Consider the following 24854-nt stretch of genomic DNA (forward strand, 5'->3'; position numbering starts at 1 on the left):
TGACACTGGTGTGGGAAGCCTTTTGCTGACACAAACCGTGCTGTGACTCCAGCGCAGACACCTGTGTGAATGGAGAATCAAGCCCAGTGCATACATGAGTGTAGAATAAATGTCAATACGACCAAAACCAGGACAAGCACCCCTGATATGCCTCATCCGTATTGTCCAGTCTTACCCCAAATTCAAACTGTATTGCATGTCACAAACATCAGCAGCTTTGTCTTTATTTCATTGTTTTCAGTCCTCATACAACTGCAAATTTAACATTACTCCTAAAGAAAAGAGCAAACTACAGCCATTCACGAGACAGCATAATTTTAAATGCTGTGAGACAGCTGATACTATTAAAAAACATGGCCCTATTATAGGCTTTCATTATTGACAGCTACTTGAGGACACATACGCGATAAAATATAAAGATAAAAAGTAAAAGGCTATTTAGATAGATGTTCAGCTGAATGTTGCTAGCATCAAATCAGTGACACTGAAGAAAATGAGAACAGGCATTGGCACAGTGTCTGGACTAAATGTGTGCACATTATGGATCTGCTAAGGCTTTGCTGTTACAATGTGCACTTTAAATCAAAGCAACATTGAAGTCAATATTGATTGTTCTTGGAGATAAAATTTTACCTTCAGGCACTGCTATTTCCTAAAGGAGCATGAGCAAGAACGTATGTCTCTGTGCAGTGCTGACTGCTCATGGACAGGGATCTCCCTGAAATCCTCTGAAATCGATTCCTCCTCTGGAAGTACACACTGCTGCTGCTGAGGGACCGCTGCCTGTTCTTCAGGTACTCCCGGTAGTTTTTGGTGAGCAAGGTGTAGAGGAAGGGGTTGATGCAGCTGTTGCTGTACGTCAGGCAGGTTGTCAGATAATTAATGTTCTTCATCACCTTGGGAGATAAAGGGAAGGATTCATAATACTGGGAGAGCAGCTGCCATATCCAGAAAGGCAAGAAGCAAGCCCAGAACACCAGCACTATCGTGAAGATTAAATAGAGCACCTTTTGGTTTGGCAGCCGCTTGGTCTGCTTGAAGGATGCTGTTTGTGACACCCAGTAGATCTTTGCTAATCGGATGTAAAGGTAGCCAATGACCACCCCTGGACCCACGATGCTGGTACCAAAAAGGATGGTGAGATAGACTTTGTAGGACAGCTTGCTCCAAGTGGGCAGGCAGATGCTTTTGTTGTCCCTTTGCACCAGCTGGATCATGATGAGCATTGGGAGAGTGAGCAGCAGTGACACCAGCCAGATAATGACAGCAATGGCCTTTCGGTAACTCTTGGACCTCTTCACTGTGTCCAGGGGTTTTAGCACAGCAAAGTAGCGCTCCGTGCTCATGACTGTGAGGGTGAAGATGCTGGCGTGCATGGTGAGGAAGTCCAAACTGAACAGGATGCGACAGCCAATGTCCCCAAAGTACCATTTCTGAATGAAGTAGGTCCCAACGATGAAGGGGATGGTGAGAAGGTAGAGTAGGTCTGCCAGCGCAAGGTTGATGATGTAAATATACATGGAAGCAGATGATCGCAAGTAATGGCACATCACTAGCAAGGTGTAGATGTTGCCTGTCACCCCAATCACGCACATGAGGGAGAGGATTGTCCCAATGGTGCAGATGGCGATCATGTCCTCCATGGAACCGGCGGCTGGCGTGCTGTCCCCGGTGGCATTGGCAGATGTGTTGGGTCTAATTCTGAACAGGCTGCCCTCACTTGTGTCTGTCACCATGTAGGGGGTTGCAGAGAAGTGGCTCTCCAGCTCCTCGGTCAGGGACATCCTCCTGGCCTTTAAATGCCAGAGGCTCCGTTCATGCCACAGGGATCTGAAGGTCTGTTCTTTCTGGTCTGAGAAATACAGCTGCTGGGAGATGGTGAACCATTACTTAGGGGGGTCTCATCCAAGGAAGATCTGCATTCTCCACTAGAGGAAAGACATCAGAAACCAACATGTTAGAAATCTGCCAGAGCAACACAAATTATCATTTAGGAGTTACCTGTCCTTGAGTACGTATCTGCCCTGTCTGCGTGTACCAAAGGTCTTCTGCACTGAGGGCACTCATGCATAAGGGTCATGCTACCATTACAAGAGCACAGCTTTGAGAAGTGACATGCCTTAGTGTGTCCATGAAAAAGAGACAAAACATTGTGTGGATCATTGGAACCACTTGCTGCAATCCTTACAGTTACTTTGGAGTTGGAGGAAAAAACGTGTCCTTCCTAAATTTGTAACAGCAGCTTACAGACCTGGTGACACAATTGCTTAAACCTCTTTGCTAAGCTCTTAACTCTGAAGGAGTAAAAGACCCCAGAAAAGGGAAAACAAACTTTGGATTTACCATTTGCAGCCAAATTGTCTATTTTGTGTGATACACTCAAAGTCCTGTCCAGCACTTCTGCAGCATTTTCACAGAGCACTTTCCCCTCAATGAGAAGCCCCTGCTACGTCCTGACCTGCAGTTTCAAGTTGGTTTTGAGTGATGGAGGAAAAAGGCATTTTATATCCGTAGAGCAAAGTGCAGTTTTCACTGTGGGTTTTATATGTCTGTAAACACAGAGGCTTTTGTGCTTCTGTCAGGTCTCATCCCACAGATTTTCATGTGTCCATGCCATAGATTTCAGACAGACCTGTCTGCAAACCTGTCTAAACTGCCTTCTACAGCGAGGTGGGAGATTGCTCTGCAGCGCGTTTGGCAGGTAGTCACGCTTTTTACATGGGAGCTTCTGGTTAGTTCAAGCTCAACGCTAGGCAAATAACGACTGTGTTGCTTTGAATTTATACTGGCTCTGGGTGCAAGCAAAGGAAGATCAAACCTACCTGAGAGAAGCACTGGATTAGTAGTTAAAATGCCTAAATGTTACGGCATACCAAAGCCTGTGGCAAGCTAAAGGCCACTGCACACAGAAGTGTTTGCACTATGTATTTTAAGGAGCTTAGACTGCCTCTTTGGAAAGCGCTGTGGGAAGGGGTGCTGCGCCGCCTTGTCCTTGCAGGGCTCAGCAGGCAAAGGCTTCCCTCTGACTCTGTCCGCTGGGCAGGTTGGGTTTGGTTTGTCTGGGAATTTGCAGCTTTTCCCAGCAAGTTTGGTGTCCCTTTGCCTCCACATCGGCTCTGGCTCCTTTGGCTCTTTGCTCCCACTAGCTCCTGGGCAGTGGGATTGCAGCACCAGGCCCTCTGCTGCCCTGACAGCGACCTCTGTAGCACTTGAGAACGGGCAATGTTCATCCTCTTCATGTCTTGCACTCACCTTCTCTTCTTCCCATCATCACCTGCTGCGGGTGACGGGTGCTACGGAGGTGGCATGCAAAAGCTTTCTATGGAAGAGGGCAGTCCAGTACAGAGGGAGATTGTTCCTTGCTTAACAATTGGGATAGGGGTGTGAAAAAAAGAGGAAAACCACAATGCACAGGGCCCATTTCCCATGCGAGCCCCTCGGGTACAGACATGTGAGGGGGAGAGGTGAAGCGTGGTCCTGCAGCGGTCAGTGCTCCTTCAGGACATCGCTCCTCTGGGCTGGGCTCCAGCAGCTTCACCAGCATCTCAGCTTCCTTGGACCTTGCAAACTCGAATCTGCCTCCTCCCTCCCCCGCCATGCTGTGTGGTCCCCTCCTGCTTGGCTTTGGGCATGTGTAGTCAGCCTGTCCGTGCAGCGACTTGCTCCCTCATTGCCCACTTCATCAATGTTCATGTACAAGCAGTGCTGGCAGCAGAAGCGTCACGCGTGAAGGAGACGTGGGTGCTCAGGGAGCTCTGCCTGCATCTCTGCACACTTGGTTGGAAGGAAATGGCTCTGCATGGGATGCTCCTGCTCAGCCTGGAGCTGGTCACACACACAGCTATCGAGCTCAGCTGGATTTGTGATAGCTCATTTTCAGGAACATGTTTCCATGGCTCAAGGTGCTGTCTTCTTGCAGCTGCCTCACTTTGTGTTTTGGGCACTTGTAGCAGATCTGTGCCATGCCTGTGCACATCTCTGTGGTTCCCTGGTGTGACAGCTCCTGCCGGATAGAGCTCAACACGCCGCATCTCCCCGCTCTGCTTCTCTTCCACTGAACCGGCTTTTTGCTTCATTCATAAAATTACTACAGCACTAATTCCATTCAGACATTTCACCTGCCTCCAGACAGTGCCCACAGCTAGGCAAGCCCTCGCTCCTGGAGGAGGGGAATTAAGCAAACTGGGGAAACCTTGCATCATTTTAAAGTTACTGTTATTGCTGCACTCATACATAAATGCACACAGTCACACACATGCACACACACACACATGACAAAGAGCTTGTTATTCCAAGCAGGCATTCAAGCATCTTACGGTCTAAGCAATTTTCTGAGCCAATCCTGCCTTTGCCTCGACATTATCATCACGCAGGAGCACCATGCACATTCAGTAGCTGCAAACACAAATTAATTCCTCCTGCTCAAACCTTGCTTTTAAATCCAGCAGATGAAGTTTCCTAAAAGAAAGAATATAAAAATGAATCTGGTAGTATTAAAGCTGAAACTTAAAAAAGAAGAAAAAAAAAAGGAAAAAAGAAAAAGAAGAATCCTCCTTCATGGGCAGACAGCAAGAGATCCCTGTGCTCCGTCGCATCTGGAAAGTCAGCGGCAGGAAGGCAGCGTGCTACCTAGCCAAGTATGTTTGAAATCTGTGCGCTCTTAATACTCTCATTCTCCTCCCTTCACTCATGCCTGCTATTTCTGTTACTCAGTGACGTTAGGCATAGCGTGGCTTTGACTGCAGCCAGCAAAGAGCCTTTTTAAAGCAGCAGCATTTTGATAGCCATGGCTTGTTTAGCCAGCTCCCCCCCACCTGGCTGTGAGCCAGCGGGAGATGGGAGATGTCAAGGCTGTTTTCATGCCAGGACCGGTGATAGGAAAAGCCATCCCACCCCTCCTCACACCGCACCGGAGAGTGCAAATGCCTGACGTTGCTAGAGTAAAGTCTTTGTGCCAGGGGAGAGCAGTCAGGCCAGGGAGGGTTAAATTCCTGTGGGAGGGTTGGCTGCCCAGGGAAGCATCAGGGTTCCTCAGTTTGGAGATCAGTTCCACAGTGAAGCCGAAGTTTATTTGGGTTGGACGGTGTATTAACAGATGGATCTGTGCGGTGGTATCACGCACCACAGCATCTGAGATATTTCAGGCTGGCAGTAACAAAAGGTTACCCAGGTTGTTTGGGGTTCGGCTGGTGCCTTTCCCTGGTGATGCTCAAGGAGGGTAAAGATGGAGCGGGATCAACGAGGCATCTAGGAAAAACGCAGTGTGAGGAGGGGGCTGGTGCTGAGAAATGCCGAAGCTAAACTCAAAAGTTATTTTGTTTAGCAGCTGAACGTTGTGCTGACTGCTTGCACACAATGAGATTGCCTTCCCTCCCAGTTCCCTGCTTCAGCTCCGTGGACCACAGGCTCCTGATTTATGCCAGTGGGAAGGAAGGAGCACCCACCCATCAAGAAGGGTGTCTCCTGCTGGACAGGGGTGTGCGGGAGATGCTTCTCAGGCCCTTTGCTTGCTTCACTGGTTTGCACTGGGCAGCCATGGCAGTTAGGTGATGCTTCCCAGCATGGGGGTCCTGGGAGGCAACAGCACCTGGCACATCAGCTGGCCCCGGCTCATCCATCCTGAATTGCTGTTACTAACCGAGAGCTGTTCCCTCCTCTAACTCCTTTCCTGGATACACGTATCATTTCTTTGTTCTTAACCTTTTACTCTCTGCTGCTTGGGTGCTTTTAGATGCATCTTTTGTCTGAGGTCTGGTCTTTCTGCAGTGTGAAGCCAGTTTTGCTTGGGCTGGAAGCTGCTTTTACACTGGTTATCAAGAAAGGTGGAGCTTTCCATCGACTGCGTGACTCCTGTGAGCAGGAGCGGTCCCTTGGTGACCACTGAGGGCAAAGCCATGGTCGAAGTGCTTTATTTGCGGATGGCCCACTGGGAGCAAGGAGGTCATTCATGTGGCAGTCTCCTCCTCACGTGCAGAGCAGGGACAACCTGCTGCTGCCCTTGAATCCCCTTGCGACCGCCTGCATGCTGCTCACAGGGCGCATTGGCACGAGCCACGTGGGAATGCGGTGATGCTGGCTGGGGAGGTGGGTGCCTCTGCTGAGCACGGCTCCTTCGTGCTGCTTCGATCTCCAGCATGTGGTACGTGTGTGCAGGCCTCTCTCCAGGCACTTACGCTGGAACTGCCCCACTTCTGTCACTCCCCTGCCTCTGAGGTGCCATTTAGGCTGGTAGTGACCCATGCCAGGGAAAGGAAGGGGGAGTGGGGTGGGAGAAGGTTTCTGGCCAACCCATCACTTTCCTGGACCTGTGGGTCCCAATCTGGAAATTCCTTTTTTTGGTGTTTAAACCTTTTGAAAAAGGTTATAGCAGTGTGTGTGTTTATCAGGAAATCTCAGTGCCCACAGGGCTGCCATTAGGGGAAGCTGGACTCCCCTGTGCTCCGTGTCCTGCGGGAGCCGTTAGTGGTGTCTGGAGCAGCGTGCAAGAGCAGCGTGGCCAGTGTCAGGTCCACAGCCCTGGCTTGGGGGGTTGGTTGTGGTTGTAGTTTTTGTTGCTTCTGTTCCTCTTGTTGCCTTCATCTCTAAAACAGGGATCATTGTACTCACTCATCTCCCAGTGCCCTGAGTTTCAGGGGTTTTTGTGTTTGTCAGATGCTATTAGAGCTATAGACTGGAATCCCAGCCTGTGTCATGTGTGACAAGACTAGGAACTGCACAGTCAGTATCGATGAAGGCAGGAGCCCTCTGAGATATGAAGCAGGTCTGTTTAATCATTCAGACAACATCTATTGCTACAGGGCTCGAGTGCTGCATAAGGGCCTTCTGAAATTGCTGCAAAGGTAATAACCAGTAGTATTCTATTAAATGCAGGGCAAAAAAGACTTCTCCCCTTTGACATGGGGATTTAGGCTAGCGCTACGTGAATTTGCTTGGGTTTGGTTACTGATTCAAACCTCACTGAAACAGTCAAGTCTCTTGTGCCTCCTGAACTGGGCTGTGCACCCTGCCAGCTGTGCACCAGCTGTGCACCCTGCCAGCTGTGCATCCCACTATCTGCTGCCTTCTCCGGTCTGTGCAGGGCCCACTCAGCGTGTTCCACTTTTGCTGGGGCAGTTCTGAGACCAGGTTTGCCAGCAGCCACGGGCTCCCTTCTCCTCTGAGCTGGAAGTGTAAGTTTGTCCATGTATCACATGTTAAACATGTCACCAAGGGCTGCTCCCTTTGTTTAGGGAAGAACACGTACAAATGCAGCCAAAACTGATAAAAGAATCTCATGGATGTGTCTGTAGTCTTGGTCTGGGACAGGTCTAGAAACATGTGCAAACTTGGGATAAGATGTGATTCCCATTTGCCTTACTCGGTTTACTCACCCCCCTGCATGCCCCCCTTTAATACCTAGTAGTCACGGTACAGCATACATCCTGTCTGCACCGTGATTGTTATCATGGTCACACAGAAATTCAAATTAGCTTGTGAGAAGCTGTCCTGACTTCAGGATCAGCCCAAAGGAGACCAAGCATTTGCAGCATTGTGCCAAGCCTGGGTCCTGCCGGAGCCACGCTGACAGCTGGGAGCACGCACAAAGGGCAGCAGCTCCTCAGAGCGAGCAGCGGTGAGGTGGTTGTGACTTGCCACGCAGGCCATGGCCGTCCCATTGTCGCCTCCGGTTCCTAGGAAAGTTGCATTTAAATCTCTGTGTTCAGTGCTCATGGTCTTGGACACATGCAAATGTGATATCCGAATTCCCAGCTGGTCCCCAAGTGCTTTTTTCACTTTTCCTGCTATCTGTCCCTGCCAGGGAAAGAGCCACCCAAACTCAGCCAATGCTTTTGGAGCCTTCACTAAGATTTTTTGGCATTTTGGTCTCCTTTCTTCCTGTTGTGTTTTTTTGGTTTTGGTTTTTTTTTTTCAATATGAAACTTCAGTTGTCCTTTCTGTATCAGTATGGCTTTGCTTTTGGCTGCTTTGTGTGAAAGTGAGACTCCGGGGGCTGAAATCACCGGTTCGTTTTGCCTCATCCTGCAGCGCGTACAGCCGAGCTGTGCTCAAGGTACACTCAGGAACAGGTCACTCAGGCACAGCCTTCCGTGTTACTTCAGTCTAAAATAAAATGTGGAAGACAACATTAACACACCGCTGAGGGCCCTTTTGCTAAGGCAGAAGTCAAGGTGCTCAGTGTTGTCCCATCAAACTGGGACTTGACCAAAGAGCACATCTGCATGTAACAGTTTCTGCCACAAGGAAGGCAGAGCAGTAGCTGCGATTCTTGGGTATCTGCACGCAAAAGGCATTTTGAATGTGCTCATGTCTGAGCAGTACCTAATGCCAAAGGGCCTTGGTACAAATGCAAACAGGTACATTGTATTTACATTGTACATAAGTACATTGATTTACAACATATTTCAGCTTTGCAAGTCTGCTTTGCCAAATTCATTTACCCCTCAGTGTATTTACATGTGCAAACTGGATGGATAGTAGCAATAATTAGATCCGACCCATGTACTGTGATTTTCATCGGAGTAGCAGTGATGTCTCCCTGAAATGTGGGTTTTCAGGGGCTGCTCCCTGAACCGATTACATTTACGTGCAAACTTTCTAACACACTTGTTACACTGTTGGTGTTTTTTTTTTCTGGCCAAAAAAAGCCACACTTGTTATGGCTGGGTTTTTTGGGTTTTTTTTTGTTGTTGTTGTTTGGTTGGTTTTGGGGTTTTTTTTGTCTTCTGCCACCATCAGAAATTCTGATGTAACTGCTTGTGTCCCAGATCTGAGATGTCTGGAAAAGGCAAAGCACCCAGGACTTGCTGAGGAGTTTTCCTCACCTCTTTTCTCCCGCTGCATAAAGAGTTGTTCTTTGGGGCACAGGAAACTGGGGGACAGATGTAAGCATGCTGGAAAATTCTGCTAATGAGCATGTATTTTATACAAGCATAGAAAATCAGTGGGTTTATAGATCACATCAGTGATTAATATGTCTGCATATGGACTTGTCCCAGCCAAACATGTCCCCAGCCAGGTGCTGTTGTCTGCGGTGGGAGGCTGGGTCCTGCCTGCGATGGCTTGTGCTAAGTCATAACCTTGCCTTAGCCTCAGCTGGTTTTTGGAGAGGTTTTAGCAGCACTAAAGCTATTTCTGCAGTGCTTATAGCTGGGTGCTGCTAATTCAAATAAGCTGGTGGCTTTGCTGGCAGCCTTTTGCACTATGTAGTGCGGCCAATGTGTCATTTGCACAGCTGCCTCATTAAAACTTTTAAATGAAGCCATCCTGCCAGATCCTCCACGACTTTGTGAAAACAGTCATGCTGTGTGTGTCCCCCTCCGCTCCCCCCACCCGGGTCTGCACAGCCTCATTTACATTTTTATTAGCAAGATCCGAGATGTACTATTTGAGCTTCTTTATTGCTTGACCTCCCCACCTCCTTTTCAGTTCCTGGAAGAGCTGCAGCGAGTTCGATTACTTGGGGAAGGCAGCAGGCTGTGGTAGGCAGAAGAGGTCACGGCTTCCCTCAGAACACTGAAAAGAGCTTCCCTGTTACAAATGCCTTTTGGGAGAACCTCTTCAGCACAGAAGAGGATTTGGCCTTGGGCCTTTCACATTTTCCCGTGCATCAGTTATAAACTGATCATCTTTTTGACAATATTTTGAGAGTGACTGGGTTGGGGGACACAGACAAATGCCACTGAAGTCTCTTTATTGCAAAGCACTCAAGATTAGCAAACAAGAAATTGCAGCAGAGTTCTGGGAACTCTTCAGATCATCATCAGAAAAGCTGTGGGGAGCACAGCCAGACTGAGAGAAGCACTTTCCATGGGCCAAAAGCTGATGCTAGACTAGAGACAAAAGTTTCCTTGCCCTCATTTGCTATTACCTATATCCTGTGCAGCACCTCCACCTTCCAGTCTGCATGGTACGTGCTGACCCACGCCACTGCTTTGCGGTTTGGTTTGATGACCTCAGGCATCCTCCCCTCCCCTCCAGCTGCCCTGTTCCCTCCTGGGAGGCTATTCTGTATTTCTCAGCCTGGTTCCTTATGGCTGGGAATTAGAGGATTTAGGATAATGTTTTGGGGCCATGAGTCTTGTAGGGAAAAAATGAGGCTCCCACCATTTCTAGCTAAAGCTCCTGTTGCTGATCTGAGGTGTTTTCTCAGCATGGACATAGCACACATCCTCAGCTCTTGCTTCCTCTGCCTGGCAGCCAAGATTTCTGCTGGAGCTTTCAAAAACCTCTCACAAGATACACAAGATGAAGCATGAAAGGTTGTCTGGCAGCACGTAAAGAGCAGCAAATGTCGTTGCATAGAGTTTGTGCCACTGTGGACTCTGTGGTGGCATTTGCCAACCTGCACCCATGGGGATAGAGCTGGAAGGACCTGTAGATGGTGACAGTCACTGATGGCTGGTGCTGGTCAGGGTCACCTCTCTGAAGCAGCAGATGTTAATTCAAATTCTCCTTTAGAAAGCTGCTTTTCGGTAATAATTTCTACTCCCACATAATACATTTTCTTGCTTACCCTGATGGGCAGCTTCTCACTGTTGACAGCTCAGTGCTGACGTCTAGTGTCTGTCTTCACACTGCTGCGAAGGCAGGAAAGGAGCCAGGAAAGTCCTTCTTTCCCCCCTTTTTGGCAGTGTCATCAGACCCTGAGCCAGAGTCCTCATGATGCTCTTTCAGCCCCACCTGGGGCTGCTGCCCTCTTTCTACTATGCACCGTGTTCCCCTGAGTCTTTTCAGGGTGTCTCTTGATCAGAAGCATCCAGCCCCTCCCAGCAGTGTTGTGGCAGAGCAGAAGTTTGGGGGTCACCAAGCAGGGGCAGAGGCTCTGCGCCCCTCCGTAAGCCAACCCCAGCTGTGGCATGGGCTGTGTGGTGCGGATGCCCAGGCTACGGGCAGCCTTAGCTGACACAGCTGCCTGGCACGAGGGGTTTGGCCCGGTGGCTCAGTCTGTGGTGTGTGGGGCCACCGCGGTGATAGAGATGTGCCCTGCCATCCGGTGATGGGGGCAGTGGTGGCACTGGTACCAACCTGCAGTTAGAGAGGGCTGCAGGGCAGGCTGGGTCACCTACTGACTGGGTTGTCCGAGTGAGATAAACCCTTGCTTTTCCTCAAAATCCAGCAGTGGAGCATCTGTCCTTGAGCACAACGAGCTTTGTGCATTTACCTGCCGTGCCCCATGAGCTGCTGCGATGTCCCTGCTGAGGCGGGTGGGAATGGCTGCGTGCAGGTGCTTGAAAGGGGAAGACCTGGAGCTAAAAGCGCTGCCAGAAATGACAGGTGTTAGCTAAAAGACTCAAAAGCGTGTGCCAGTTTTTAAATAAAGCATTTTGCCCCCCATGGGTTGCTTGCTGCGATGAGGAGTGGGTAGCAGATGTGTCACCGGGGCCGGTGAGACAGCCCCTCTCTGCAGGGACCCCTGCGTCACCAGGACAGTGATGGACGGCAGCGATGGCCCCACAGAGCAGAGGGGAGATGCCCATGTGGTGTTTGTTCTCTAATGGCTTTTTGATTTAGGAACTGGCTGGAGGGGATGTGAGCGGTGACACTTCACCCTGAGCAGGGACCCGTTCCTCTCGGGTATTGGTTTCTTCCCTTCTGTGCTCCCCTTCCCGCTGTCCCTCCCCACCGCCGCTTGCTCCTGTGTTTTAAAGACCCTGCCTGAGGGGGCTGCAGCCATCGGCATCTCACATCAGAGGGAAATTCTCCTGGAAACAGCTCCAATGTAGAAAAATGGCTTAATTCCCCAGTCGAGAGCAGCAGGAAGGCTGAGCAGACACCTGGCTTTGCAGTTGGAGAGCACGTTTTATTGTTTCAAAGAACTTTTCCCTGGCTTGATTTGGTCCAAATTAACAATTTGCTTAATGAAGGCTTTCTGGTAGCCGAGTGCGGCACCACTCGGCAGGAAGGGGCTGCAGGCAGCCAAGGGGAGGACTGGGGATGGGGTTGGGGTTCCTGCAGGCTGCCCCCCAGCACTGACCCTGAGCGAGAGGGGGTGGCCTGAGGGGGGGTGCAGGGAAGCCTGTGATGGGGAGGCACACTGCCCATTTGCAGCCCAAGCAATGCCCTTCTGCCCCGTCAGATGGACTGGCCCCGTGTAACTCAGTTTATCATGTGTTTGCATCACTGTGGTGGCTGAGGCTGCTGGCCACACCAAGGGAAATGCTTGTCCTGCCCCAGCTGTGCTGCTCCCCACTCCTGCCTCCCTGCCTGCACCTGGCCACGCTGAGCACCTCTGACGATCTGCCTCTTATTCCTGGAGTACTTAGTACTTACTTACTCTCACCTCACCTAAACTCTGCTATGGACACAGCATCTTTCCCAGATCAGTCTCATTGCAAATATTTTGTTTCATCTCTGCTGATTTCCCAGCAGTAGCTGAGCCCCAGCTGTGCTGTATCACAGAAAAGCTTGTGGCAGCAGCCACAAAAAAAATCATCACAAAGCCACCGCATAAAGTTTGCTGTGAAGCTGCAGCATAAAATGCCCTAGTGGCTTCAGAACATTTTATTGTACCATTGCTACACATTTGGAGGTTTTGTAAAATCTGTATTTTTGAAGCAGACTGTTCCCAGTGGGCTGAGAACTGCCTTTGAAGTGTGCCATGGCCTTTTGATGCCACATGTGGCTGAAGAGTGGGAGTTTTTTGGGTGTTGGAAGTGGTGTCAAAGCCACAGCTGGTTTACTGGAAAGTCAAAGGGAGCAGAATCCCTTGTGCATCTCTTGCTTTCCAAACTGTAAATGCCAAAATATACAAACACCTGCAGCAGTGAAACAAAAAAAAAACCTACAACCAAACCTGAAAAATAAATCCCCTACTCAGTGTAGCTGCCAGTAGCAGGCTGAAGTGCTGCTCTTCTGTGTCTCCAGACCTGAGCATGTCACCTCTCGATTCCCATCGGTGTGATTTGGGACATAGCTTTTGGCCACATGATTGAGCTGTCATTGCTGGGGGTGGCTGTTACAGCTGCACCTGTGCTGCCTCCTTTTTCATCTTCCCGTTTTGGATCCTGCCTCTCTCTGTAGCATCCCAGGGCTGTACAAATGAAGGGACCTGCTGGGAAACAAAGTGCTTCATTTCACATGCTTACACATCCTAGCTGTGCTCAAAGCCACTCCTTTCGCTGTGAAGGCTGCCCCATGTGTGAATGAGGAGAGAAGATTGCCTCCCAGGCACATGCTCCAAGCTGCAGACGAGATTCCCACACACCTTCTGGGCCACGTGTGTTGCAGGCTGAGCCGTGGTGCCCGCCTGGGCACCGAGCAGAGGGGCGCGGATCAGCACCTTTCCCATCCCCGCTACCCAGATGCCCACGGTTTCTCATTAACCCACACCCTAGCTCTTCCTGGGCTGCCAGCACTGTTTGCATGTCTTTAGCAAACTGTTTTGAATAAAGTGATTCTCCAGGCTAGGACACTGGAAGTCAGGAATACAGACGGGCTTATGAGCCCTGTAAAGGCTGGTGGGATGCTTTTAAGCAGTCACCATTTTGCAAGTCATCTATGTGTAACACAAATGAGAGATACTGGGCACCTGCTGCATGGGGTGAGTCGTTGTAGCACAACCCGTCGTTGTTGTGAGCCTTTAAACACCTCAGGTGTTAAGTGCAAGCAAAACATTCAAGGCTCTTAGTGACTTCAAGCTCCTTTAGCCAGCCTGCATTAGCAGTGCCTGACTCTTGCAATTAGGTACCCCACAACCCTTCGCAAAGAGGCTCTTGGTGACCTGTGCTGACCCTGTCTGAGCCCCAGTCCCCTTGGGACATTACACAAGTGTTGAGCCAGGGCTCTGTGCCACTGCAACATCTGACCGTGCCTCCTCCTCGCAGCACAGCAAGAGCTCCTCCTCATTTCTCAGCTGTGCACCGAAAGCAATGGGAGCTGACGGCAATTTCATTTGATCAGAAGAGAGGGGCAGCTTTCTGCCTTCACTCCCCGCGCACGGTGGCAGCTCTTGCCAGCAGTATCAAGCATGTACTCATGTACCTTCCACTGCTCGATCTTCTCATGAGCTGCCCCTTGCAGCTGGCTCAGCCATGGCTGTACCTCCGCAGCACCGCCGCCGTGCCAGGGCACGCAGGGCAGGCACTCGCTTGACTGCTTTAATTGCCTCAAATTAATTACATTGCAAGGGGCTATCATGGTCTGTGAGTGTGGAGGAGCATTTGCTGCTGGAGCCCTGTTAGGCATGCAGACCTAGCTGTGAGCCTAAGATACTACTAGGATCAAGAAGAAAACAACTTTAATTTGTTGACTGGACTTCCTCTTTACTCCCCAGAATCTCTTTGCATCAGCAGCAAACGCTGGTATTTCCTCTTTGCTCTTTTTTTCCAGCTCATTTGTGAACGCATTGGATGACTGGACACTGCAGGCAACGCTGCCCGCTCTGAAAATTGACCATTCACTTCCACACTTTGTTTCTTATTTTTCAACAAATTATTTATTCATATGATGACCTTTGCTCTTTTCTCATGGAGGATTAGTCAAAGGATGTTGCTCAATGCTTTCTGATAACCCAAGCAAACTGCAGTAATTGTATTTTCCCTTTTCTACCCCGTCATGGTCTCCTTCAGAGAGCTCCCATCTGCTCCTGAGGCAGAGCTGCTCTTTTGAAAACCTATGATACCTTTTCCCCAGTATCCTTGTCCTTCTGCCTCTTCATTCTCTTCTTTATTCTGCTTTCTCTTAATTCATCATGGTCACTGCTCTGTAGTCCCTCAGCTTGTCACTGAAACCTTTCTGGAAAACTGGCATCATATTAACCACCGTCATCGTATTAACCTGCTACACCAAGAGCTTTCAGCAGGAGGCAACGCCACAGCTAATGCTGAAGCTATTTCATCCCTGAGCTTTTTTATCGCTTTCGGGTGAATACAATTCTAAATCCTTGAAAAAAAATTCACACAGGAGGGAAAGATCATAGTCTGGTGTATTTATTTTACTTCATTGATTTTCTGGACCTTAACTCACTGCATAAAAAGAAATCTATGTTTTAGGACATAGGGTGGATTATACTGACTGCAGAATACTTGAGATGGGAATGGTGCTTTTAAAAATTCGTTTGAAAATATCAAGTCTGGACTGTTGACCCCAGGTCCTTACAGAAGGGATAAATGAGCTGTTAAATATGCCAGAGAACATTATTCGCTATCTGCAGCTCCTAATACATAACCCCTGCCATTATCGGGGGTGGGGGGGTGGTGGTGTTAGAAAGAAAAGGAACAATGAATAGGAATAATAATAATAATACTTTTTCTACTATACAGAACTCTTTTTTTTCCTACTAGGACTGGTTGTGCCCAGGCTCTTGCTGCTCCAGGCTGCCTGCTTCGCAGCTCTTTGCTTTCTGCAGTTATAAATCTTGTCATGAATTTGAGTGTTTCTGTGTCTTTACGATTCTTCTTAGAAACATTTTCTGTAAACTTTGCACGCATGAGTCTGGAAAATAAATCCCCTCAAGGGCTGTTAATGCAAATTGGCTGTGTTAAGCTCAGTGAGCGTGAGTGGCTAATGCCTGTCAGCTGTGGTGAGAGGTGGGCTGCAGCTGTAATTAGGGGGTTGAACCATGGAGGAGTAGCACTAGTTTTAGCGGGGCAAACCCAGGCTGGGGGGTGGTGGTTTGAGAAGCTGTGGAAACCTTGTAGGTCCGGGAGGGCTGAGAGGCTGCAGGAGTCACAAAAGAGGACCATGAGCATGTGAAAGCTGGAAGTTTTGTTATTCCTAATGAAAGGTTTTGCAGTGTTTGGTGTTTGTACTTAGAGGCAGTTGGGCAAAGGGGAGCAGAAAAGCCTTTTAATAAATTAAAGCTGGGATTGATGCTTGAACTACTTGTGGGGTACAGACAGTAACAATATAAAACCTGATCTCCTACTTTGTCCCTGCTGCAGGGGTGCAGGTATGGATGTAGCAGTTACAATGTAAGGAATGTTTAAAGGACATCTGTGTTCCCCTCCATGTTTCTTGTGCTCCAGAGAATATTAAGTCCCAAATCTGTTTTTCACTCTTTATCCTACTGCTACTCCCCTTCCCTTTGTTTAAGTTTGAAACTGTAGTGGCTGAACCCTTTGGATTTTTATGAGCTGTCTCAAAGCATTCAATTCTTTCCTGCAAGAGGAATTGCTTTGCTTTGCTTTGCTTTCCTTCCCCACCCCTCCTGAGACTGCCCATCTTTTGCACGCATCTGTTCTGACTGGATGGTTGCCCTTGCTGTGATGGCTGGTGGATGGGAAACCACAGACTGCAAAAAGAACCATTGCACTGCTTTCTTCCCATGTGCAAGCAAGGGAGAGGGGCCTGCCATACCTATGTGGCAGCTGCTTTGCCACAAGCTGGGATGTCCTTAGAGAAGCTGGTTTGCTTTATACCTACTCTCTGTGTGTGTACTCCTGGGCTACTTCGTGATGGAGGAGCAGGGAGGCAGCCTGAGGTTGTTGGAGGGCACCTTGAGTGGAAAGGAACGGGATGAAATGGTCTCCACTCCTTCTGAATCCTCAGAAGCAGAGTCTGAGTGAAGGACGGGTCTTCATGTTTGCTCAGACCGAAGAGCATCCAGTGTCCCCCGCGGGTGGCAGACCTGCCCCTTCTCTTGTTTAGCAGCAGCAGCAGCCAGCGGGGTGGGAGGGCGGTGTCTGTTGCCAGCTCCAGCCTGGCTCTTCAGCAAGTCCCTGTGCTGGGAAATCTTTTATTCTTTGTCCCTCTACTAGGAGGCTCTGCTTCCTCTCAGGGTCACAGTTTTGCACAAAGAAGAAATCTCCCCCACCCCCCACACTCCCTTGCATAGTCCCCACGTGTTTCCAGGTGATTACACGGTGATATGTGCAGCCTTCTGAATACTAAAGCACTTCAGACCTTTGTCTTTTGAGCCACCCTTCTGCCTTGGATTTTCTGCATTTGTAATTTCTGCTCATCGCTATTTTCTCATTCCCTTCTTCCCTAGGGTAAGATAAAATTGATCCTGTGGCTGCTCTTTCTATGCATCTCATGTAAAAGTGCAGCCCTCCATCTTCTGCTGTCACGGCTCAGGCTGTGATAAAGCAGATCAAAATGTAGGTGATGTTGGTTTTGTCAGGGGTGCCTGAGAACTGGGATTTAAAGCTGGCATGCTGTTCATGCATGTGGTCTGACAGCAAACCTGCGGAGATGCTGTACCTCTGCTGACTCAGCTTCCCCCATGCCTAGGGGGTGCCAAGATGGGGAAGGCTTCTGTGACTTTTGCTGAGGATGGGTGTCTTGTTTTCCTTTTTACAACAATCTGTGAGTGGACAGGTTTAAGTTACTGGTGCTCTGTCTTTTTTGCTGCAGGTCCATGATACCAAAGAGCTCACTCAGCTGCAGCTCATTGATAAGGAGAGGGAGAGCTAACACTCTCCCCTCTGTCCCAGCCAGATGAGGTGTGGGGGAAGAAAGGAGGATTCTCCCATTCTGACCAGAGCTCCTAGCCTCCTCTCTCAGAATTGGTAATGTGTTGTCCAAAAATATCCCAGCTCTTGCTAGTTGGCATTTCTTGACAAAGCTTTTTGTCAGGACATCTGATGAGTTCTGCTGTGATCTCTGCTGGTGTGTGCCAGCACCTGGGAGGCAACATTTCTCAAATGCTTCTATCTGTATTGCTAATTCCTCTGTCCTGTGCCAGATTCCCACCTCACCTGTTTATCTCTCTTCTCGCACAACCCTTGCATTGTGCCAGACTCCTCTGTCATGGGCCTGTTTCTGCCTGCATCCACACTCCCTGTGTTCCAGCTGAGCAAACATTGAATGTACTGGTATGGGTGGGCATCTAGTAACTGGCAGCATCTGAGCCTCCGAGGCTACTCCTTTGTGTGCATCTCTGGGGAGTTTCTTTACTTTTTGTGGGCTGCTTTGAGACTTGACCTTGCCAAGAGCTGCTGTTCCCGATCCTGTGCCGAGCTAATTGACCTTGTGTCTGAGACCTCTTCAGTAGCAGCAAAAAGTTGGTGCCTTTGCAGATGGCAAATTGGACCCAGTGGCTTGTAGGAGAGCATGGTAAAAGATGAGAGTGCAGAGAAATTATGAAGGTAGTGAGGAAGGAGAAGGGAAGGAGAACATCTGGCAGGTTCTTCTTTGGATCACTCCGGGAAGTTGCTCAGATGTCTATTGTCTTCTCTAAAGGTTACTACAGCTCACCTAGACCTTGGTGAAACCTTGAAATGGTGCTGCTCACATAGCTGAGTATAAGCTGGGTAGGCACAGGTTTAGCATGTGGGGTCCTTGGAGCCTGGTACTAAGGTTATATGGGTGCATAGACGCCCCTTGTGCTTCTAGCTTGAGGGTCAAGGGGAGGAGAAAAGACATTTACCTGAATGAGTTAGACCAGACAGTGTGTCTGTCCCAGGCTGTTCCTGATGGTGGAAGGGAAACACCATGTTTCCTACAGAAGTGTCTGTTGGGTGCACCCCTGCCTGCTGGTGTGGCACCACTTTGTGGTGAGCAGCAGGAGGGAGCTCTGGACAAATTGGTGTGTCTGGCTCTGCGCTGAGCTCAAATCCCCAAAGCAGGACAAGCACATAAGTGCTGTGTGGTGCCAATTAACCGTGCAGCTCATTACAGCTAGCTAATTTGGGTGCAGGTCTGCACCGATGCGATTATGCTGTTTCTGGTCCCCAGGCAGGCTCGTGTGCTCTGTGTGGCATTGCAGTGATTTTTGTGGGGCTACAGAGCACCAGGCAGGGAGGGTTCTGGAGGCTTTATGCAAGGAAATGAGAAGGAAACTGCAGGAGAGAGGAGGCTGGAAGGAAAGGAGCCCCTGGGAGCAGTCACTTAGGGTGAGGAGCTGTTTGATTTGATGTTATGCATGACATGTGTAGAGTGATAAAATAGCTTTGAAGCAGAGTGGACATCTCCCTGAACTGCCCCAGGGCTGCTCAGCAGCCTGCGTGGTGCTGCTGTGATGGGCATGCTTCCTGCAGGGAAAAACAGACAAGCTGAACAACATGGCACTTTGGCAATAACAGTTCATGCATCATAAATTAGATGTCCTGCCCCTTTGACCCACACTTCAGCCTTGCTCTGCTCCAGTGCTCACTGTTATCAGTCCAAGCTCTCAGCGGCAGGACACGTTACCTGCCCAAATCCTCCTGCCACCTCTCCTTTGGCCACGTCATGGCAGTGGCTGGGCTGTGCCAACATTTTGCATAACCTTCTTGGGTTGCCTAGGTTAATGAGCCCAGGTCTCAGCTCTGTGTGCACCAAATAACAGAATAACCATGGGCTAGTTCTTTCCAGACAGCTCTGTTGCATTATTTATAGGTATGAAGTAATATACTGTCCATGAGGGAAACGCATGGGTGCTTGGCTGTCAGAGTGTAGTACAAGTGCTCTTTGTTTTGCAGCAGCCTGTATGCAAGATATCTCTTTTTTTTTTTCTTTTTTTTTCCCCCTCTTTCTAGTAAAGGTGGATTAAAAATTCCAAAAGATAATAAGCTAAAACTGTAGCTAGTAAGACTAACTTCAGAAAGACAAGCATCTCTCCCACAGCTACCAACCATGCTATCAATGTTACTTCAGTCTGAAATCCTTCCTGAAGTTACACTGAAATCCCTTAAACAGAGCACTCCCCGTGTCTCATACTAGTCTTCTTGCCACACTCCCTACCTACAAATGATGTAAAGATGACACAATTGCCCTGTTCGAGTGCTACTCTCCAGCTCCAAGATTCACAGTTCGCAGCCCTCCTGCCAGGTTAATCATCAATTCACATTCCTCCTCCAAAATCTCAACCTTCTCCAAAGCCCCTTCATAAAACAGATGAGAAATGTCAGAGTAAAGAGGCTTTTTTAATTGAAAAATATGGTTCCACTGATATTTTCCATGGTAAAAATTCATTAGGACAATAACTTTTTAAAGCTTTTCTTCCTATTGCTTCATCAGAAGCAAAAGGGGTTTGGATTTAGCAGAATATTATTTTTCTATTGAAAAGAAACCTTCAGTTTCAGCCTTTTTTATCCAGGACTCCTTAATGTCTCGTTTTCCACTTCATGAGAGATCTCAGCAGTCCAGCTTTCCATTCAGCTTGGGGTAGAAAGTAATTTCAAATGTCTTAACTTTTATGAGGAAAATAATCACTTAGCCCCCAAAAAGGAATTAAAACCAGGAAGAAAATATCTTGGTTATCTATTCTCTCTCCTGCTCAGTTTTAACTGACAAGGGTGTGTAAGTGTTTTCCCTAATGTAAAGAAAATCAGTATTTATGAGAGAGTTCATGTTCCTCCTTTTAACCTGTGTGGCACAGCGATGCTTTAATTTCAGTCAGCAAGAGCTTCTGCCTCGTGCTTCCCAGCATGAATTGTTTTGGCCTGTCTAATGTTTTTTCCTCAGCATTAGCTTTAACCAGGGGAATGCTCCCAGAAAGATAAATTGGTTTATTTAATAGCCTTAATTGTCTCTCTGTGAGAGACAGAGCCAAATACAAATGCTATCAAATACTGCTTTCCCCTTTCCCTTGTGCCTGGAGCCTGACTGATAGATTGTACTGGAAATGTTGGAGCTGTGAGCTGCCCGTTCAGATGCTGGGAGGTGAAATACCTGGGATGGCACATCTGGGAGAGCATCAATGCATGGGGCAGCTTTTCTGTCTGGCACCTGATCAGTGCTGTGGAGACCCCACATTAGTAACCTGTGGTAATAATGTCTGTGTTGTGCTTGATGGAAGCTGGTTTCACAGGTGTGGAGGCTGTGGCTGCAGATACCGTCTGTTGTTGGAGCGAGGGAATAGAGCAGTGAGCTCTGGAACTGGAGTAATTTGTGTGGGATGCTTTTACCCTGCTCCCCTCATCCTCCTACCCGGCAACAGGGCTGCAGCTGGATCCTTGCTCAGACCTTCGTAGGAGGAAATCATCATCCAGGACAGCTCATGACCAAATGGAGCAACCTCTGTGCAAGGGGCACAACTTTTCTGCACCTTCTTGTATTTTGAGGACTGGGCTGTGTATCTCGATCCTGCTGGATGCAGCCCCCAAACGCCAGAGCTCTGTGCACCCTCTAGCAGCCTCGTGGCAGGGTGGGATGGGGAGGGAGGGGACCGGTGGTGCCCTTGGAAATGCTGCAGCCACCTTTACTGGAGGGCAGCGTGGTGGGATGCAAACAGCTGTAGCCTGTGGTGGTGACAGCATCAGTGACAGCTATCCAGTCCCCTGGTCTTGAATTCAGCCCTGCAGGTGCTCCCTTTTCCTGTTGGGAATTCTCTGTTTCTCGGTTCTCATACCCCATTTTCAGTGTGTACGGCATTGTCACGGTCCACGCAGTGGACTCATGATGGTTTGTTAACTATCATCTCGAAGCGCAAAAATCAAGGTAACCACGCCAAGGGGTTATGCTTCAATTAAACAGCACAATTTTATTGTTTCCCTGTAAAGCGGCGTGCGATAGGTAGAAAGACAAAGTGAATAAAAGGTAAAGTAAAAAGGAAAGGAAAGAGGATTAGAGCTACCACCACGGGTCCAAGGCGTCCCTATGGTCCCAGGTCCAGGCAGCGTCCCGCTGGTCCTTCTGATCGTCGTGATCCTTGGTGGGGAAGATCTCCAAAGTTCAGTTGCTAAGAAGGCATCTTTTTATGCCAAGCAACAGGCCCTGCTCCTCCTCTGGTCCATGGAGTGTTGCCAGCCTTCGCCTTCTCGAGCCAGGTTATCATGCATGTCCAGAGAAGAGTGCCCGAGGCGCGGTTTTCCTTAGAGGCGGGTAGCTTCAGACAGGAGGCGTGTTTTTGTATTGTTTTCTGGTTCATTGTTATGACCACAGCTGTGATCCATCTTCTGGACAGCTGTTATGTGGCCTTATTGTAGTCGTTCCCTTCAGTCCCAGGTGGCAGGGAGCGGCACAGTACTCCTCGTACTGTGCAGTTCTCCTTCCCAGGGTCTTTGTGTCTTGGTGTCCATGAGGACCACATTCCACCTCCAGGTCTGTGTTGGCAATGTTGAGACAATATTGTTCTCTTTAGACCGACTCTTACACCACCCCGTGGCTCAACATTGTTATCAGGACCATGTGGCAGCGATATAATCCTCTAAGAGGGGTAAAAGAGGACAGGGAAAGTAAAAAGGGGAAAGGAAAATGACAGATAGGAAAAGAAGGGGAAAATAATCATCTTTATCTCAACCAATTTACAATAATCAAATGATATTCATAAAAATGACTAAACATAAATCTGTTTAGGTCCTATACAATTTTCCTTGTGTCAGTAGATTTAGGGATGTCCACATTGGAGGGGATATTCAACAAGATATGTGCATTGATTACAGATGTTAGATATGTCAATTGCTTTACCATTCTCCAATTTAAGACATACAATATCATTGACAAAACAAGACTGATCAAGACCAATATCAAAAGGACAACAATAGGGTGACACAACTTGTTCAAGATGCCAGTAGCAGTCGGTGACCATCCAAAAAGTGTGTTCCACCATCCATGTTCTGCATCTTTTCTCACTCTTCTCAAGACACGGTGTATTTCTTCCACATTGTGATGGACAGTTATCAAGGTTTTCTGTCCGTTTTCTCTAACCTTTTCCAGAATCTTGATCAAGTCTTGATGCTATAACAGTTGTTTTACCAAGGTGAGATTCCTTCCAATGGGTACAGGCTGCAATTCATGAATCAGTGTATAATTAGACTTCAACAGCTGGTGAGATATGACTGGGGCTAAATAGGAGAAGTCACATCCAGTGATGTAAACACAAAAATTTGAATGATTCTTAGTATCTACAATCACCTTATCTACAGATACAGAATTACAAGCAGCTCTCAAACACGCACAACCTTTGCCAATATATACAAGCACTGTTTCAGGGTTATCATCAGGACGAATCTCAAAATGACAGATTTTCTGTGTAGCATCTAAACTAACGTCCTGAGCTCTGATTGTGTTGCCTTCACAGACAAATCCTTGTTGTTCCCGCATGATACAAGATTCCAAATCTACAGTTTGCCATTTCTCATCCCCCTTTTGGGCCCATACTCTATGCTCAAAAAGAATAGAGTATGGTTCCATTGTGATTCAACCCTAAGGCGATAATGGGGTAGGTTACATTTATTGATGCATGGGATATTGTCAATACAAAAGCGGTGGCAATGTTTGTGGTGGGGTTATAAGTAAAGTTTACCAAATTCCACCAGGATTGGAGTTTCCTCTCAAAGTCAGTGGCACTGTCCCAACTATTTTCCAAATTTCAGTGGGAAAAGTGCCTCCTTCACCTTCTCTAATAATTGAGGCAGCCACTGATTGTATCCATAATTGGGCCTGGATACAACTAAGAGCCAAAGAAAGGTTATTTTGGATTATACCAAGTGCATCTAACAGTGCAATTTTACTATTAGTCATTTTAAAATTTAGGGCTATGAATTTTCATTTATTCATAGTTCATGTTCTCAGTGTCCCTCGGAGTTCTCCTGTAAAAATAAAACAACAGATCTTGCCTCCCTGAGGCAAAAAGGGTTAAAATGATGGGATTATCCAGCAGGTATTTATCTTATGGTCTTTTCCCAGGGCATCGGAGGCGTCTCAAGCACATGCATTCAATGGGGTTTTCAGTACCGGTGGTACGTTTCCCACAGTAGGAAGTGCCACCAGAACAGGTTGTCCTGAGAAGTGAGCTAGGTTCTTTAAATCATTTGGTCCCTTTAATGAGGGAATCAAAGAAGGAGCCGTTGGGCAAAAAGCAGTTATTTTGGGGCATCTGTTTACCCCCCATCTATCTTTTACACCTTTAACAGCTTCCCACAAGCGGACATCCCAATTTCCCTCATGAGGTTTCAAAAGTCGTTTTAAGAGACCATTGGCCCTTTCTACAGTTCCATTAGCTTGCGGATAATAGGGGGTATGAAACACCCGTTTAATCCCTTCGCTTCGTGCCCAATCTTGTACAGATCTGGCGGTAAAGCGAGAACCGCTATCAGATTGTATTTCTTGTGGCTTTGGAACAGTTCCAAACCATTCACGCAGTGCTTTCAAAGTGTTCTCCCTCTAAAGCCCCGTTAAAGGCTTCGACTTGGACTAGTCCTGATGTTATTTCCACTCCCACCAGCACAAAATGTTTTCCTCCCGATCTCTTAAAGGGACCAATATAATCCACCTGCCAGGCATTCCACAAGCCTTTACCCTCCCTCAAATGCAGAGGGTCATCCTCTAAAGGGTGCCTTTCAAGTCTTCTTCGACATTGTTCACAGGCTGATATACAGGTTTTACACATTTCTCTGGTGACGGGCCAGCCTCGGGCAAGGGCTTCACAGTACCGATCTTTAGCTCCTGTGGGTTTGCATTTTACATGTAACCATTTTAACAGGTGTTCCCAGTCTTCTGAAATCTGGTCCTTCTGTACAGGAGCTAGCCTTGCAAACTCTTCAGCCCAGTTATTCCATTCTCCCGCTGACCCCCCATCTATCTGATGGGAAGCTACCCAACGTACAGCAAAGTTCCCTTGGCTGGCAATACTTAAGATGTCTCACCATTTTTCCTTTTGCCACACTGGAATCCTATTAACCTGCCATTCATTTTGCTCCCAGGAAGGAAGCCATTCGGTACATCCCTTAAATCCAGCATAAGAATCAGTATAAATGTAAACAGGAGAAGTAGTTTGTGCTTCATGTTGAAAAACGCTTCATACTGCAATTAATTCACCAACTTGTGCACTACCCTCTCCCTCTGTTATAATTTGCTCATTGGAAGAGGTACGGAGCGCTACTGCTCGGTATTTCCACACTTTTCCTTCTCTTTTGGCAGAAGCATCAGTAAACCAAGCACTAACTGACTGTTCACAGGGAAAAGGAGGGGCCACCTGAACGACTGAGACAGGTTTATCTTGGCCCTCATCCAGGCTCTCAACTTCTTTTATAGCTAGTTTTTTTTAA

General features: G+C 48.1%; 1 protein-coding gene across 1 annotated transcript; it reads right to left on the bottom strand.

Annotated features, from left to right (window-relative positions):
• Positions 1 to 210: 210 nt before the first annotated feature.
• Positions 211 to 4711, bottom strand: LOC119153867 (urotensin-2 receptor-like). The gene is made up of 2 exons (XM_037400808.1): positions 4429 to 4711; positions 211 to 1928 (listed from the first exon to the last, which is right to left on the bottom strand). The coding sequence occupies exon 2, from the start codon at positions 1782 to 1784 to the stop codon at positions 636 to 638; it is 1149 nt and encodes a 382-aa protein (XP_037256705.1). The 5' UTR covers positions 1785 to 1928; positions 4429 to 4711; the 3' UTR covers positions 211 to 635.
• Positions 4712 to 24854: the final 20143 nt, after the last annotated feature.

This window comes from Falco rusticolus, chromosome 1 (genome assembly GCF_015220075.1).
Source record: "Falco rusticolus isolate bFalRus1 chromosome 1, bFalRus1.pri, whole genome shotgun sequence".
Classification (NCBI taxonomy): Eukaryota; Metazoa; Chordata; class Aves; order Falconiformes; family Falconidae; genus Falco; species Falco rusticolus.

What these genes read in the sequence shown, in the direction of transcription:
- LOC119153867 (XM_037400808.1), bottom strand. Translation starts at nt 1,784, where the DNA reads ATGTCCCTGACCGAGGAGCTGGAGAGCCACTTCTCTGCAACCCCCTAC.